This window comes from Dreissena polymorpha, chromosome 5, assembly GCF_020536995.1.
Source record: "Dreissena polymorpha isolate Duluth1 chromosome 5, UMN_Dpol_1.0, whole genome shotgun sequence".
NCBI classification, from domain to species: Eukaryota; Metazoa; Mollusca; class Bivalvia; order Myida; family Dreissenidae; genus Dreissena; species Dreissena polymorpha.
The window spans coordinates 6,438,236-6,457,239 of record NC_068359.1 but is presented as its reverse complement, the minus strand read 5'-3'; the positions used below and the strand labels follow the sequence as shown (position 1 = coordinate 6,457,239).

General features: G+C 33.2%; 1 protein-coding gene across 1 annotated transcript in view; it reads right to left on the bottom strand.

The window, feature by feature from the left end:
- Positions 1-19,004, bottom strand: part of LOC127880561 (antiviral innate immune response receptor RIG-I-like) — a 115,829-nt gene that overhangs the window by 24,912 nt on the left and 71,913 nt on the right. The window contains exons 23-24 of the mRNA XM_052427877.1: positions 1,025-1,113; positions 172-420 (exon numbers count right to left, since the gene is read on the bottom strand). Coding sequence (XP_052283837.1) covers positions 172-420; positions 1,025-1,113 — 338 coding nt within the window. The remainder of the gene's footprint in view (positions 1-171; positions 421-1,024; positions 1,114-19,004) is intronic.

The window sequence follows — 19,004 nt, the reverse complement described above, 5'->3', positions numbered from 1 at the left end:
GAAAAAAAGTTGACATTGTTATGGACTTATAAGATATTTGAAAAAAGTATTCTCCTGTAATAGTATTGGTTTCGAAAGTGTAATATTCCCAATAGAGAAAACATGTTTACATTTACACCTGTCGAATGCAGTGTTAATTATTAATATTATGTTTTGAAACATTCTACAAACCTGCGGGAGCTCCTTTTGTCCATAAGCTTTTTCTACCAAATATTTTCTCGCAAGTCTTGCGTAAGGCTCGTCTCCTCTTGTGTGATGGCATTCGTCAAAGACAAGAAGAGAGAATTTGGAAAGGCTACTTATGTTACCACTATCAAGACTGTTGACCAATATTTGTGGCGTGAAACATATAATGTCGTTCATGGGGATGAAGGCATCTACCATTCTGGAATCTTCGTCATCTCCCGTTATAAGCTTGGTCTATTAAATCAGGAAGAACATAATATGACTACATTATGGCTAAAAAAATGAGGATTGTTTTTTTACGTTTTAGTTCAGACTTCAATCTTGGTATAAACAGAAATACAAATAAAGTTTGGTATCAAGACCAAACAAGTGCTTCGTAACGGACAAAACAGCAGTCTTTTACCGGTTGTTGTCGGGTTATGAACAGGATCTCCAAAAGTTTCATCGTATTAATACTTTTTTATTTATAGCGTGGTATATTTTGTTTAGTTGTCAGATATTTATTTTAATAAAATCAACTACACTTTTGGTCTGCACAAATACTGAAAAAGCGTGCATATTCATCAGATGGCCCTCTATCCGAATTTCTGCCGAATACTACCCACCTAGCTTAAGTTGTCTTTCATTAATCTCAAAATTCATACTTAAGTTTTATTTATTTTTGTTACCATGATCTAAACTTATTGTTTTCTGACAAACAATGTGATAATACGCATATTTCTCATACGGCCCTCTATCCACTTTCTAAATTGCATCGACCTAGCTTAATCATTTTTGGGGTATTAGTCCTTTCCAATTACAACGGTAAGAAACAGCTAACTATGACTAGTAAACTTACATTGTAATGTGGAAGATACTTCTTGAACCGGTTTGATTGTTGTTTAATTAAGACACCAGTCCTAGCCATAAACGCAACTTTTTTAGGACCTGTTTACGATATTGTAAAATTAAAAAAGCAAGACTGTAATATATATATATATATATATATATATATATATATATATATATATATATATATATATATATATATATATATATATATATATATATATATATATAAATAAATAAATATATATATATATATATCAGCAAGCGTCTATACAAACACATTAAAATGCACGTTTTGATTATTTTTACTAAACAATTGGTTATTATAGAAAATTAACCATGGAAAGGAATTTAGGTTGTATGCCATTCAATTGTGTATGCGCATGTTTCATTTAAGTACGGAATGGGTACATACGTACAAATGCAATCTTATCTATACTTATTGATGAATAACATGTTTATGTATTTGCCTTACTTTTAGACGCCTGTGACAGGTGTTTGTCGATGACATACAACGCTACCCATGTCTTTCCTGTCCCAGTTTCAGCACAGATGATCGTATTCTGGCCACGTAGAGCCTTCTCTGCTAATTCCAGCTGATAATCACGAGGCTCGTAGGTCCGCTCATTTCGTTTATTTAATCCTTTGGTCAAGGCTCCAGTAGCCTCTCTTGTATATAAGGTTTCCTTGTTTTCAAATCCTTCTAACAAATGTAACAAAGATGTTACAGGTAAATGAAAGTGCCAGATTCGTTTTTTTTATTGAAAATTATTATATTACAAGTATTATAGATTTCTGTTATTTTAAATGGCGTTTTTTTATTTAAAAGTTTATAACAGCTTCATCATTTGAATGTATAATGATCATAATTAATGTTAATAAATGGATCTATAGCACTAGAGACATCTTAGCGGATGCGAACACCAACTTTTGAAACGTTACTACAACAGCATTGTTTAAAGTCGCTGATATATATACTATATAGATTCATATCAAGTCTGCACCTTGATTGTCATCATTTTCCTCGAAGTCGCTTCCACCATTTTCGGAATCCCATTCATTCGAATCAACAGAATCCTCATCCGAGTCATGCGCTTAAAATGCACAATATTACAAATGCTTGTTTTTGACACAGTATATATTGGATAAAAGCTAAAAATCATTATGATTATTTCAAATCAACAATTATCGTAATTCTCTTTAAAACTGTTGAATAAGACACACACACCAATAATCTACATTAACGTGTACAAATCGTTCAAAAGAACGTACCAACATCATCTACAGATTTGTTCCTTTCCGGTTTAATGTTGAGTACTTTCAAATTGTCATTTAGAGCTTTCGTGTCATCAGCGATGCTTGTGATAGCTTTTGTATCTTGACACTTATATGACGACTCATCGTCTTTAAATGCCCCTAACGACCGAGCTGTTTCAGGGGGACAGTTTAAGTCATTGTCGGGTTCAGCATCTACCTGGTCTAATAGCTCATAAATTATTAGACACATATAGTGTGCATATCATTTATAAAGTTAGGCAATATTTTATACTAAATTATACATGACAATAATATTCATGCATATTATTTCGTGTTAAAACAATATAATGAAATGTAATGCATTAAACAGGCATTTGAAGAAACCTGTACGAGGATGTGGATGGAAACTAAACCTACTTCAAAGTATATATTTCATTACATATTGGCCTTGTAAAGGTTCGTTAATTAACAAATTCTTATATTCTTCGCATGATTTCTGTCAATACCTGTATACTTTCAAATGACAAGACCGAGAATGGTGGAATTAAAACCAAACAACTGATCAGGTATTAAACGTTTACTCACCAGTCATAACATACTCCTTGATTATGTCTTGATCTGCCAATTTATTCGACGATGAACCTAAAGCAAACACATAATTTAGTTAAATATGCATTTATCTAAGGGGACAATAATACTAACATGTTTAACTCCACACAAGACCATGCCGTGAAAGCTCAAAGCTTCCTCCATTTTCGGATGCATACTCATTATAGTCATTTGGAATCTTTATTGTTGTCGCTGTGTGGAAACAAACATACCTCATAAATGTATACACACTGAGAAAATGTTAAATAAGGCAAATTCCATGTATTAAATGCATCGAAACACGTTCATGTATTTCCGAAAGAATGGGATGCAGTTGTCTTTCAAGCAGCCGAGTGCCACGCAAATGAATAAGTAGAATTCGAGTTTCGTTTATCTGTGTTTAATAGAATCGTTACAGAAGCATTCAAAAGTAGTCGTATCAAAGGTATAATTATAAAATTCACTAAGCTTATTTATATTTAAATGGAAAATAATAAATAAAGAAATACTGCCTCAGTAAATCAAATACTTTTTGTTCATTCGACTTTGATGATAAAATATAGATAATTACATTAGATTAAACACAATTTTTTGTTTTTTTGGAAATATGTTGCATAAGATACAATACAGTAAACGCATAAGTGTAAATTTTGAAATTGTAAAAGTAATATATTTAAAGAGCACATACAAATTTAATGTATTACCTTCGTCAGATCTAAGCCGTTTTGGTTGAGTGGTTTGGTCTTCTGAGTTCATTGCATTAAGGCTGCTACTCCTTTCCCTTTAAAGTTGCCCTGCTGATAGTGTATCATCGGTGTCAATCGTTTGTGGTGAATTCCCCGCTGAAACCGGTGTGGCACATACGTCGTTGTCAGGTTCGGCATCTACATGATATTATACCAAGGAATAATTATGCCATTTATGTCATATTTTGCTCGAGAGAAGTCGATGTATTCGACATATGACAGGAAGTAATATGCCATGGACAGATTCAATTTTAAACTTCGACCTATATCGCAAAACAATGACGTAGTGATTGAAAATGAAAATGATATGAACACGAATACCGATTTCTAAAATATTATATATGCTGTGAACAGAGATATATGCAAGTCATTTCACGCTCAATGTCTATTTCTAGTCCACCGGATTGTAACGGTAATAATCCTTCAATAAAAAGTCGTTTCATGCAACAAATTGTATGATATACAATTTTGTATACTCAATTTAATTTTGTTGTTCCATTTATGTGAACATGTCTTTGTTAAAACGACATGCTCATTCATAGGTTCAAGGTTTCCAAAAGAAGACTATAAATGTTGATTACCCGAGGGACATCGGTAAAAAAGCATTGAAGATTTAATAAGATACGTTTAATCGATGTCATGAATGATCAGGCGTATCTACCATATATGCCATAATTATATGTGTGAAATGATTTTCAAGAAAACTGTAAGTAATTGCTAAAATAATTATTGAATTTGATAAATAACACATGCTTTCAACTGCCTGCTTTAGGTCTAGTTTAAAATGTATAACAATTACACAATCTGTTTTAAGTTATGTACTTGTTGAATATAATTATCAACCGATATTTCTAGTGTTAAATGATGTTACCAGCGTAATCAACTTCTTATATGAGCTTTTAAAATGTAAAATCAAAAATGACACTCAATCATATTTACACAATATTTAAATACGAACCGTCATATACACTTCAGTAACTTTATAAGTGGCTTGTTTTCCAGACACCTGAACATAATTAGATTATATTAAATGTTTTCCGAAAACACGCTCGTTTTCGCTGAAAGAAAACGTCCACATAATCGTTTACACACTTTCATTGGTTGATTCGGTGCATTTTGTATCGGATTATAAATATAATTTGTTAACCGATCTTTACTTCACTATATAGTACATTGAAATCGTGGACATTCCACTTATTGATGTATAAAGTATAAACCCACGGTAGATAATTTGCTGTTGATACGGTTGTGCAGTGGTTCCTAAGGTAGAACAAAATGATGTGTGTGCGTGTGTTTTAATGCTTAAACTTATTGCATGACACAAGACTCATTTTTATAAGAGCGGTATTTAAAAATTAAGACATTGAAAAACTGATTCACAGAATGAATCTGCGTGTGAGCCATACATAGATAAAGTAATTGTTGTTTAAATCGGTTTGATGGATTTATTCGTACCCCTTTTGTTCTACAGTCATCGAAAATATTCGCAAACTTTAGACAAATTTCAACCCATAAAGCAGACATTCATTTCGATATCGTTTGATAAACGTTATTGTAGAGATGTGGGTAAGGGTTGTGTGATTGTATACACGATTAATTTCCCCCTTTCCATAATTTGAATGTATACTTAAAAGATAATTGAAGGTACACTATCTCACTACATTTAAATCTGTCGGGATTTTGGTTGCGAGTGAAAACTATATTTAACCCTATGTTTGTACTAACTGTGACATTTTGTAACATTTTCGCCTGATATCGGCACATTTTTTGTCAAGGCATTAACATGTCCATGCAAAGATTCAATGGCCGACATTATCTTTGATGTTCCGTCGTGAAAAGTTTTGTTCAATGTCATTTTAGCGTCTTTTATAGTTAATTTTATTTCACTATTTGCAGACTCGGTGTGTTTCTTTATTGTTGTTAAAACCTCTTTTGTAGAATCGTGAATAAAATCCTTTATTGCCATGTCTGTGCCTTCGGCATTTGTTATAATATCTATTTTAGATTTGTCAATATCCGCTGCAAGATTGATTTCAGTCAACTTAATTTCATTCTTTACAGACTCAATATGTCTCTGCATTGTTGACAATACCTCAGTTGTAGAATCTTGATTGTGGTTTGCTAAAGCCATTGCGGTGTCTTCGACTATAAGCTTTAATACATTTTAGATTGTTCAATTGTGGTCGGCGAGTTGAAGTTGCAAGTTTTCATATCCTTAAATCAACCTGAAAATTTAAAACTCATTATTATTGTGATAAACTACAACGTAGACAAATATAACGTATTATTACTACGACAACCACTACTTCTATTCCTACTTGATTTTGCTTCGCTTGCTTTATTTTATAACAACACAGTTACTGGTACACGCATGATAAATACATATTATAGAGATGCTTTCTACAATAAATACATGCATATAGTTGCACATTTTTATAGCTAAAATAAACAAAAAACGCATTAATGTAAATACATGAACATCAATTGAAACATTAAACGTAGACTTTAGTTTACTTGCATTTATATATTTGTTTTGGCACTAGCAGGTATCTTTTAGATTTATAAACAAAACAAAACAAAACAAATAGTGTAAAGGGATTTAAGGAGTACATTCGTTTAATTCGATTTCTCTAAATAAGCCGGTGTTATATTTGATAAATTACACGGTATCGTGTAAATATGCACATGTAATAAACGCAAGATTTATTGACAACGCCATTCTACGAACTTTATCGTATAAGTAAGCATACCGTTTAAAAAACAACAAAATATATTTCAAATTAAATATGTTATTCTGTACATAAAGTCCGTGTTATATGCTTTCTTGATTCTAAATTTGAAACTATTTCTGAACCGATGACGCGCTAATTTTCGAAACAATCGTCATTTTTTAAACATTCTAAACAGATTTCATGCATCAACTTGTTTGCAAATCTTTACGTTAGATAACGTTTTACAAAACAGTATTTAGTTTAACCGTTGAAATGTTACCATGTAGATCTTGTCGAAATCATGTACTTTTACTCTAATAACAGAATGATATCATAAACCGATAAGCCAGGACAAAGATGTTCGTTACTCTACCCTTTGGTTCTCACGTTATGAAGAGAAGACCTAAAAGAAGACGTTCCTTAAAGTATTATTAAAACCATTTCGGCTTGTTTTCATCAATATTTTGACTTTTATTTTCTATTTCATTAACATGGAAAACTTCACAAAAATGTGGCCCAGTTTGAGCCCTGTAGACGGGTTTTCGGTTGAATATAACACACAATTAAATTACAGTCTCAGCTCTTATCGTAAAGTAAAACATCATAATATCCAAACATATGATAAATGCTTAAAGGAACCGTCAACCGCCCTTGACGAAAAAATAAAAGTTCTAAAATACCGTATTTTTTACAATTATTAGTTTATATTGATTAAAATATCACGACTGGTATATTACATTACTTGAAAAAAGTTCAAATTTTCAGTATATTCGGTAATAAAAATTCGCGATGTGAAATCGAAAGTACATCGCGAAAAAAGGTGACATAACGATATACACACTATAAATAATGCAAGTATATTGATCATTAAATATAAAAAATAAATACAATTCACTACGCATGCACAATTTGCATTCCTGTGTTTACCACGTGACGATGATGATCAATCTACTTGCGTTATTTATAGTTAACTGGTAGTTACCTGGTACCTGTACCCAGTAAAATGTATTACCGAATATACTGAATATATGAAAACTTAACAACTTTTTTCAAGTAATGTAATATACCAGTCGTTATATTTTAATCAATATAAACGAATAATTGTAAAAATACGGTAGTTTAGAACTTTTCATTGTTCTCAATTGACGGTCTCTTTAAGTGTATAAGCCTGTATATTAAAACGGATGTGTACGGAAATAGCGGTACAGTTAAGTTTTACGCATTTTCTCTATAGTTATGATATGCAAATAATGAAACATACCTGTGTACAATCTACTCCGTAACGAATATATTACGATAGAGACCCGGATGTCTACCAATATTTAATGAAGTGCGCACGATCGAATGTCGAGATATATTGACGTCATGTAATATGATAACGGACGGGATTTGTATACTTAAACTATGCGTTCATATGATACGAACGAGTGGGACGGGTAAAACTAGCGCTGAACATTAACAAATCAATAGAAGTAAATCTTTGGCATGCGGTAGTTATTATTACTTCACTGAAGCAACAAGGGTGAAACAGTATTTAGCAGACGATTTTACCATATGATTTTATTTCCATCTTCTGTCTATTTAATATTGTAGTGAATAGGAGGATTTTACATTTTATCTAATCATTATCACTTATCAATTTCCTTTTAAGTTCCAAATATTTTTGTAAAGTGAGAACGATAATATAAATACATGCCAGGATACAAAGTACTTCAACATTTATTTTACAAATCAACGCTGTCTGATGAATCGATATCATTTTGTAGTTTTAAAGCTGCTAAGTAAGTCCTGCTATAGAAAAGTCAAAATTGCAATCGAGAAAAATGTTTAAAAAATTGATTTGTGAGTGAATCATGTTTGTTAAATATTTTGCGTCGAACTATTGCATTTTTGTGGTATTAAGTTTAGGTTTTCATGATGATCCCAAACCCTTGTACCGTTACACAGCTCAAACATACACAGACGTGAAAATGTTAACGAATTGCACGTTAAGCTGTGAATACTATTGAGGCCAATCGTGTGCTTTTGTAACACACATATTAGCCATTATTATCAAGATGTGTTTACCCTTTCATGCGGATATATCAAAACGATTGACAAGATTGCGTGGAAAAATTAGTTTAAAAATAAACTGGAAGGTGCACATAACGACGATAAAGAGATGAAAAACATTACGTTAAGGAAATCTTGATAGCGTTATGCGTTTTTACACCAACTTCTAATTGCCATACATTTGAATTGACACTTATATGGACACTGTTTATATTTTTAGTACATACAATATAGATGATACTTAAATCACTTCATGTACATGCACTTATAGTCAACATTCCGATAACTAGAGTAACCGTGTTAACTATTAACGTGCAGTATGCGTCATGCATAAATTCCCTATCCTACGGAATCAAATGCAACTCAAACAATATCTAGAGTAAACAATGTGCTGAACTCATGCACAACATCACAACAACACTCGTTGTCTTTTATGATTACATTGATTCAATCTAAGTAGTATCGATATAATTTATGATCGTATATTTAGTGAGGTAATAATCTCAAAGACTCTATGGATCTGCACCACAGGATCGATGTCATATGCTTTATTTACATTTGATTCGAGTTATGGCAGCCGCATTAACATATGCACACAAAACACAGAGACAATACGTGTTCAATATAACAAAGCAGTCGTATTCCAAAATAACAAACAAAACATTCCTCTTATCAGTTGCATGACGTATGCTCCATCACAGTGCGTCGTAATTTTGCGCTATTAAATATCTACGTCATTTGTTTGTTTCAGTCGAGCTTTGTCCATTTGAACACCGACACATTAATGGCGTAATAGATAAGGGACAGATTGACATTATCAAATAATAATAATAGTAGGATGAAAAAAGCTGAAGATGATAAAAGCAAGAGACCGATGCACATAAACGGACAGACAAATTGTTGGTTTAAAAACAGTTCAGCCTGCTGATCAATCGTCATTCCCTCCGCCATCCCGCATGTGGTTTTGCATACTTATATCAAGTATTGATGTATAGAGAATAACAGGTTACTGTCCCATCGTTTTGTAATATATCAGGCGAGGTATATATTAATATAATGGCGAGGCTTGCCGAGCCATAAATTTTTTCGTGCCGAGCGTTTTGTAATATATCAGGCGAGGCTTAGAATGATATAATGGCGAGGCTTGCCGAGCCATTATTTTATTCGTGCCGAGCCTCATATATTACAAAACGATGGGACAGTAACCTGTTTTTCTGTTTATCATACCACATTTTCCTAAAAACCTGCAAAACAATCTATTTTCTATTTTTAAATGTACGGATCCCCGCTGATATTGCTGATCCGACTTTTACACGTTGACATACATGTAGCAACGGCGTTCGAAAAGACGACACGAATAAACGCTTATTTTAAACATCGTATAGAGAAAAAAAGTTATTTGACCTACGAATGGGAAGAGAACTCCCGCTTTAATTATAAACGTATTGAATTGGAGATCTGGAATGGACTGCAGCGACAAATTCAATCGAAGAACACACTTCACCGAATAGTTTGGAGACGGCATTTTGGAGATGTGTATTGAAATTGACATTTTGATGATGGTGTCAACATTGACATAAGCGTGTTAAATCGTTTGTTTAAATAGTTGAGGATTAGCATACAGTTATCATTTGTCTTGACTTTCTGTGCAACACTTGCGAGTGCAATGACTGCATCGATATTGAAGATTTATTGCCCGATTGATGACGTCATTTAACTTCTGTAGTGCGGGTTGATGTGATTTTTGAAAAATAAACGTTTTTGTGATTTATGACTTTAAACTAGAATACAATATGTACGTTCTTGGTATCAAATTGTTTGTTTTGTTTAACCTGATTTATGTTGATAGAAATTGTTGACTTTATTGTAAATTCCACGTAACTCCAACATTGATTGATATAAGAACTTCCTGCTGACCATGATATACAAAATATATCAGGCAACGTTATATCAGGCATATATCAATGCGGTGGTATGATAAATTGTTAGATCGTTTTTTTATCAATACAATATATACAATGAGCATACAATATATATAAATCGAGAAGCATTGATGCCTAAACAAAGACCTGTTAGCGGGCAATCATAAACATAAGCAGAGTATTTCATATATGTTTCGACAATAAATGTTTAAAACGTAAAGAAATTTTATTTGCGATTTACCATATGTATTTAATTGGAAATCATGTATTATAGTTCGCACTGTGATAAATTGGAAACGCCAAATATAAATGCACACACCCCTATATTCGTAAATGTTCTTTAAGTGCTCTATAAGCTGAATTAATTTAAGCAATACACAATGTCTTGTTGTTTGCAATTAAAAACTTGACCCAAAACAAAATCGACTGTTTTTGCACCGTCTTATTTCTGCCGTTTTCTAGTTGAATGTAACACATTTCAATGCAATGTTTTACTACAGTCTCTCACATTATTATTGTTCGTCAGTTAAAACGATGGTGGCTTTGAGAATATGAGACTGGAAATAGTTAAGTTGTCCAAACCATATGGGAGACTTTAACAAGAGTAAAATTTTGGTAGGCCTTCATTTAAGAGTAACGTTCGTGAATGTTGGCAACTGAAATTTCGTTAGGGGAATACTTTAAACAAAGATATTTGTCATCGTATATATTAAAAAAAATATTTGCCTCATAGAGCGATTTGGTTTCTTCATCTTTATTTTTAAATGTTTCTAAGCATTTTTGAGACTATGCTTGAAAGTTTGAACGCATGAAAGACGCTAAATACATGAAGTGTGTGGATTGTACGCGGACAAAAATACTTAGATTGACTTTATCAGCCTGAAATAAGGAAACTGTCGTACAAAGAGAATTTTGAAAGATAAATAAACTAGTGTAATACGCAATAACACATAACTTGTTCCACAAAATCGATTTTTTTTTCGTGTACTTATTTGGAATTACTACATATTAAACAAGAGGGCCATGACCCCTGAGGCAGAGTAAAATTTGAGCCCAGGGTAATAATGTGAACAAATTTGGTAGAGGACTATTAGATGTCACTACATACCATATTTAGTAGCCCTAGGCTCTATAACTATGAACGAGAAGATTTTTAAAGTTTGCACAAAATAGGCCTTATTTAAGCATATGTTCATCTTTGTGACCCCCGGGATAGGGTCAAATTTGACCCCAGTGGCATAATTTGAAAAAATTTGGTAGAGAACTTTAAGATTTTAATACATTCCAAATTTGGTAGAAATAGGCCCAATGGTTATGGACAGAAGATTTTAAAGTTTGCACAAAATAGGCCCCATATAAGCATATGTTCATTTTTGTGACCCCTGGGGAACGGTCAAATTTGATCCCAGGGGCTTAATTTGAACAAACTCGGTAGAGGACTATTAGATGTCACTACATACCAAATTTAGTAGCCCTATGCCATATGGTTATGGACAAGACGCTTTTTAAAGTTTGCATAAAATAGGCTTTAAATAAGCATATGTTCATTTTTGTGACCCCTGGGGCAGGGTAAAATTTGACCCCAGGGGCATAATTTGAACAAATTTGGTAGAGGACTATTAGATGTCACTACATACCAAAAATTGGTAGCCCTATGCCATACAGCTATGGACAAGTAGATGTTTAAAGTTCGCACAAAGTAGGCCTTATATAAGCATATGTTTATTTTTGTGACCCCCGGAGCAGGGTCAAATTTGACCCCAGGGGCATAATTTGAACAAACTAAGTAGAGAACTATTAGATGTCACTACATACCGAATTTGGTAGCCCTAAGCCCTACGGTTATGGACAAAAAGATTTTCAAAGTTTGCACAAAATAGGCTTTATATAAGCATATATTCATTTTTGTGACCCCCGGGGCAGGGTCAAATTTGACCCCAGGGGCATAATTGAACAAATTTGAAAGAGGTTTACCCCAGGTACATTCCTGTGAAATTTCATCAGAATTGGATCAGTAGTGTAGGAGCAGAAGATGTTTAAAGGAAAAGTTAACGCACGCACCCACGCACGCACGGACGCACGAACGACGGACACAGGACCATGACATAAGCCCCGCTGGCCTTTGGCCAGTGGAGCTAAAAATGGTCGAGCTCGTAATAAAGTAATCTGAAGGGAGTTAAGGTGTCGTCCAAGCGAACGAAAGGAGTTAAGTGTGGTCGCTTGGCAAAAAGTAGTGACAAAATCTTCCGGGCAATTTCAACAGAAGCAGTGATGTATCTAACAGTCGAACATTTTGCATAAATAAAGAATTACAATTGTTTTTGAGATTTCCTTGACGCTTTAAAATTTAATACATGGTTGATTTGTTGACACAATTTGTTTGTAAATTGTATGTCAATGCATGTGTTATGATTGAAACGTGTGCCGTACTTTAAACTTGAGAAACTGTGTTACTTCCGTTATTTGGATCTACCCGACAAATATCTGTAACAGGTTTTGATGTACCAGCAGTTTTATTTTTGTGTTTGATACATTTGAACAATCATATACCGTAAATAAAGCTGAAATATTATCCATAAGAGAGATTAGCAAATAAACGATCTTTAAAAATACCAGTGAAAACAGATTTAAAGTCGTCTTAAGTTTTAAGATTTGTTTAATGGCTATTAATCTGGTCCATCAACACGTCTGTTTGTTCAACGTTTGCTTCCAGTAAATGCCGGGTTGTCCGGAGCTGTGTCTATGCGTCTTTTTTGTTCGCTTTGTTTTATACTTCTCAATATGTATGGTATGGATTTATTCATTCTTTACACCTGTAGAGAAACAGATTCAGAATCTTTGAGCTTTTAAATAATACATGGCCACACTTCTCCTTAAACGTTTGATTTTTATTTCACAGTCTGATGAGTAACAGATGGGAGACTTTCATAATTGCACTCTCAAACGCGGAGTTACTGTAAACTGGAAAGCACAAACAGAGATACGGGTGGACAAGGAGGAAGGTTACTTAATTTACAATAATGCTCGTTATGTCGTTTTTGGACACACAAACTTCGAGCAAGGATTTTTTAAAAACGACCATTTATTATAAACACCGTAACGAACTCGCTGGTATGTTTAAGTTATACATGCATCTAAGCAATCACAACACTATATAACATTAAGAACATAGCAAATATTTTATAGTTATTAAAATTCATTCAACAGATTAATCAGCTTCGATTTAAACCAAGCCCTTACATATCAATGAATATGGTCCTGTGAACGTTAATGTTGGCCGAATATTTCACAGGAACCTACTTCTTCAGCGAGATGCGATTTAATGCTCGAAAGATAAAGTACGTAGTGATCATATACTTTTGTGAATTAACTTTTGAAACATCATCAGAGTGTATATAATGTACGAAAAAATTACATACTCGTTATTATTATCACGAAATAAATTAAGTGTCTGTAATAATAGCAATACACTAATTCGTTTACTTTAACGAGAAACAGTTGTGGGCTGGGATTCACAACATGTTCATGCACATTTATAAACTATTCAAAGAACCTTCACATCGCAAACATTTAACAGTATACACACTAAGAAGTATATAAACGTACATTAAATCTACAACACCAAATAAATGTTCATATGATAAATGTTATTTATATATAACTGCATAGATAATTTACGAACAAACATGGCTTTTAAACGGATACTACTCTGTTTAAACTGCACAAATAATGTTCAATTCTTCAGATGGAAAATGGGGTATATATATGTTGACAATTGCTTTAGATTTAATAAAACGATAATAAAAATCAAAACGTGAATGTATTTTATTTCGTATTTTTGCTCGTTGATTAATTCTATATTGTTTTTGTTAACTTCGAAAGTTTTTACTACTAAAATACTAAAGTAAGTGTTATGAGCGTAAGGTTCCCTTAAATTAATTATATTTGAAAATGTCGAACATACATAATTAAAATTTACGCTACGAAATACTGTAACTCAAACAACTAGTTATACTTCGAATATAGCAAAACATATTCATGCACATAAATATACTTTTAAAAGATTCTTCAAATTTGAAACACATAACAGTATACACACTTCAAAGGTTATAGACGTACCTTAACTACACAATACGAAATAATTTATCACAGTATGTTATTAAGTTAAATAAATGTACACTAGTTGTAATAAATATATTTATAAGAAATACTTAAAATACTATGTATCTATCTGTATGGACAAATTTACGAACAAACATTGCTTGTTAACTTATACCATTCTGCTTTAACTGAACAAATAATGTTCATTTCCTCTGATTGAAACTATGGTATATGATGCCACTTGCTTTAGATTTAAGAAAACAATATTACAAATCGAAACTTGACTGTATTTTATTTAGTATTTTGCTCGTTTATAAATTCGACATGAAAGTGTTTCCTTCGATAGTTTTTACTAAACTCGAGGTTTTATAAGCCACGTGATCCCTTTAATAAATTATATTTTAAAATATCGCACATACATAATTTAAAAATACGCTACGAACATCGTAACTCAAACAACTTTTTAAACTTCGATCATAGGAAAATGCACATGTGTAAAACATAGTTTACATATCCACATTTTCTTTTTTTTTTACATCAAACACAGTTTCATGTTTTGTTTTTATTTTAGAATATTTATAACATTGATGACAATCCATTCGTCCGTCCACAACACAGTTACACACTGGACATTTAATAAAGGAACGGTTTACTCGGGAGATGCATTTTGTTCCGTCTCATTCCTGAAGAATTTCGGGATATCCTCCAGTCCCAACTCTGGTACATCATATGGGACATCTAGCCATTTCTTATGTTGCGAAACGACACCCGTTCTCATGTTCCTAAGCTTGAAGCATTGCAGTTTCAGAATAAACAAGTCGACACCATCGCGATCAGCTACTATGCCCCAGTCCAATGGACACTTTTTACAATACATCTTCCCTTTCTTTTCTATGCCACAGTATTTCTTTGGGCTTTTGTGTGGTTTTGTCGTAATCTTTGATGGAAAGTCTTTTGCTATCACAAAATGCTGGCTTCCAAGTTTTCGCACATCTGACACCAAGCATGCCATGGAGTTGCATCGCCTACACAGAATTTCGAGGTCATCTTCCGATCTTCGACTTTTCTTTGCCTTTTCATACTCCGTTTTGTATCTGAGCTTTTGCATCTCATCGGTTTGAAACATCTTAAATTTATGTTCAACAGCCCGTGCATTAATTTTTTTCAACACACTTATTGCTTTGTACATCATGTTTGCTTTATACGCGTTGATCATTTCCTGTTCCAATTGTTTTTCATCTCCCATTACGACAATCGTTGCGCCTTTCTTTCTGCTTCGACCTGACAACATTTTCGGATAATGAACATATTTAAGATATAAACACGACAAAACAATTTTACAGAGCTTATTAAACCACCACAACATTATGGCATATTTAATCAAAATAATTACGAACGGATTTTATTATTATTTTCAACCTTTACAGTTGTTCAGATTTAAGTTTGTAATGGATATACATCGAGTGCGGTTACTTAAATTGATCCCGACCTTTCATCTGAATCTTTGTGATTTCGTCTCCGGAGTAGTTGTAGTTGATAACGATGTTGCAGTCCGGTACGTCAATACCTTCTGTACCAACAGACGTACAAACCATCACCTTGTAAAAACCATCTCTGAATTTCTGAAGGGTCTCGGTCTGGACAGCTTCGGTCATACCTGGAGCGATAAAATATATGCAGGTGATTTATGTATACATCCAAAAGATACACTACTTCTGTTGGTAAGCAAGTTTGTTTAAGAACGTAGTAAATTCAATGTTAAATGTATACCTTCATCCGCTCCCTTTGTTTGTTGTCCATACAATCGACTAGCCTTAACTCCGATCTTCTGAAGATCTTCATCCAAATATTTAGCTAGCGCTCGGCATGTTGCTCTAGCCTTTACAAAGACAATCGCACGTGAATCGTCGCCTTTTTCCAGTATCATTTTTTGTAGCTGTTCGCTTACTATCTGCACGTTCGGATTTGCTGCATCCTTGTCGTTTTTTAATTTATTGAGCTTCCTTTGAACATCTGAAACAATGCAAAAACAAGCCTTATTTTGTTATAGTTATGTTTTTATCGACTTAGCGAGTGAAAATGATAGTATTATGCACATACATGTTTATGCCCATGAAAGCAAAGTTAAATCTAGAGTGGCGACAGTATATATACAATAAGGAGACTGTCTAAGTTAGTAAGTGTTGAATGTATTTTATAATTATTTTACCAATAAGATTGTCAAACAACTTCTTTTCCGTTTCAGTATGCTTCCTCCTGCCTTCCAATTCACGGTGATGCTTTTCAGAGAGATACTTGGCTACTTCGGCGATTTGAAGAAGATTACATACTTCGATTGCAGAGTTGTATACCTGTAAAACATGCTACTTGTGTTATTTCTAAAACAAAGACATATACGTCTATTTAATTACCATGACATTCAGTTCTGCACATCTCTTATAATCCTATAAATGCCCATGCTTTGTATAAAGGTTAAACATGCATATGTGTTTAGGATTGAAACTCCAAATACTATATTCCCATTAGACATATACTTATTAATCGAAGGCGTAATCTTGTGTTTTAATATTGTATATGCATTTGCATATGTTGTTAAGATTAAATAAAATATGTCTAGCTTATCCAACCGTTAATCAATTAAACAAATACTTTAGATTACATGAAAACCTTTACATCCATTGAACATGTGCAACTCGATTGCTTAAAAGCAGAGAACGCTTAAATTTACATATTGTTACGTACATTCAAATAAACTGCGCACGCACTAATATCACGTGATAATTCATGATCATTAACATTCTGTTGAGCGCTCTTTTCAATGTCCACCGTCCATTTGTTGTATGCTTGGGTATCTCTTTCACCTGGGCGCTTGTCGTACAGCATGAGCATTTCGATCATTTCAGGTTGGAAATACATCATTTCTGAGAAAGAGCAGGTTTATAATAGTAAGGCTATATTTTTGCTATGTAGAAAAATATGGCTTATCAAAATTTAGTCGTTTACATGTTCATAATTCTTTGCATCACGAGTTTTCCCAAACTCGATAAGGTGTTCTAAAAAGCTTTATTTTAGTACATATACATGTGAAATATGTTAATTTATCCGTATCGCACATGTTAAATGAGCACAAAAAAGGTTTCCTGCCTTCGAGAAGTTTTTCCGCATCTTCCATTGCTTCCAATAAAATGTCCTTGCAAGGGTCAGGATTTTTCACCATCATCTTGATTGTTTCTAAATCATAAAACAATCTCAACCTGAAACTTCACTATATACACAAATAAAAGAGACATCAACACAAAGTACCAATTCATATCCGCATGTAAAACATACCGGTGTTCTTTACACCACTAGATGTTTATAGTACCAATTAACAAACTTGCACAAAAGAAGTTGTAACCAGTTTTTAATTCTTTTAAAAAGTTTTCTTATGTGTGTGCATAGTTGTTTTAACTTATTTCGTTACTGTACATCGAGTCTCTTGGTCGTTGTTTCCTTCCCGCTGTAGCAGGAGAATTTTATGAGTTGATGAGGAAGGACATGTTTTTCAATAATTTAATATGGGCTCTACTTTGAGGTTAGTATAAGTATCTTGTTTGCAATAGTGTTTTATAACAATTATGGATAACATATTAGTTTTTTAAAAGTATTTATCTAATAAGTTGTGCATTTATATAAATTTGTTATGTTTTTCTCCGACTTAGTAAAATATCATCGCTTCATAGAAAAGCACATTCCTTTATTAAATCGCTATTTATGTATGCTGCATTCAACTTGCAGAGGCTAACATATTCACGGAGAGACCAGTATATGAGGGTTTAAAGAAACCATTCCATAAACTGTAAGATAATGAAATTATGATAAATGTATGAATGTATTATGCAGGCATATATGCATGTTCTATAGTTACCATTATATGCTTTTCTTTACAACTTTGTAAACAAGCCACTACATGACCATCATATCGTAGCACTTAAGAAAATAGACACAATCTTATAAAAAAATGTTTTAAAACCAAGCACTCGTGGAACACTATACTAATTTAAACGTATATACATTACCACTTTTACAAAGAGACATTGTTGATGATCATATTCGTAATATGCATTTCGGTGCATGGACATTGACTTACCCTCCTCCGGCGTGTTCACCCATTTCTTGAAACTCTCTCTGCATCTCTCCACGGTAGACAGAGGAGGCCTAACATCTAGCGATGCGCACACACGTAGAAAGTAGTCGACCGCTTCTTCCACCGTCCTGGACTTACCAACGCCTATGGAGGCAGTAAGACCAACAATCTGAAAAAAAGTTGACATTGTTATGGACTTATGAGATATTTGAAAAAAAGTATTCTCCTGTAATAGTATTGGTTTCGAAAGTGTAATATTACCAATAGAGAAAACATGTTTACATTTACACCTGTCGAATGCAGTGATAATTATTAATATTATGTCTTGAAACATTCTACAAACCTGCGGGAGCTCCTTTTGTCCATTAGCTTTTTCTACCAAATATTTTCTCGCAAGTCTTGCGTAAGGCTCGTCTCCTCTTGTGTGATGGCATTCGTCGAAGACAAGAAGAGAGAATTTGGAAAGGCTACTTATGTTACCACTATC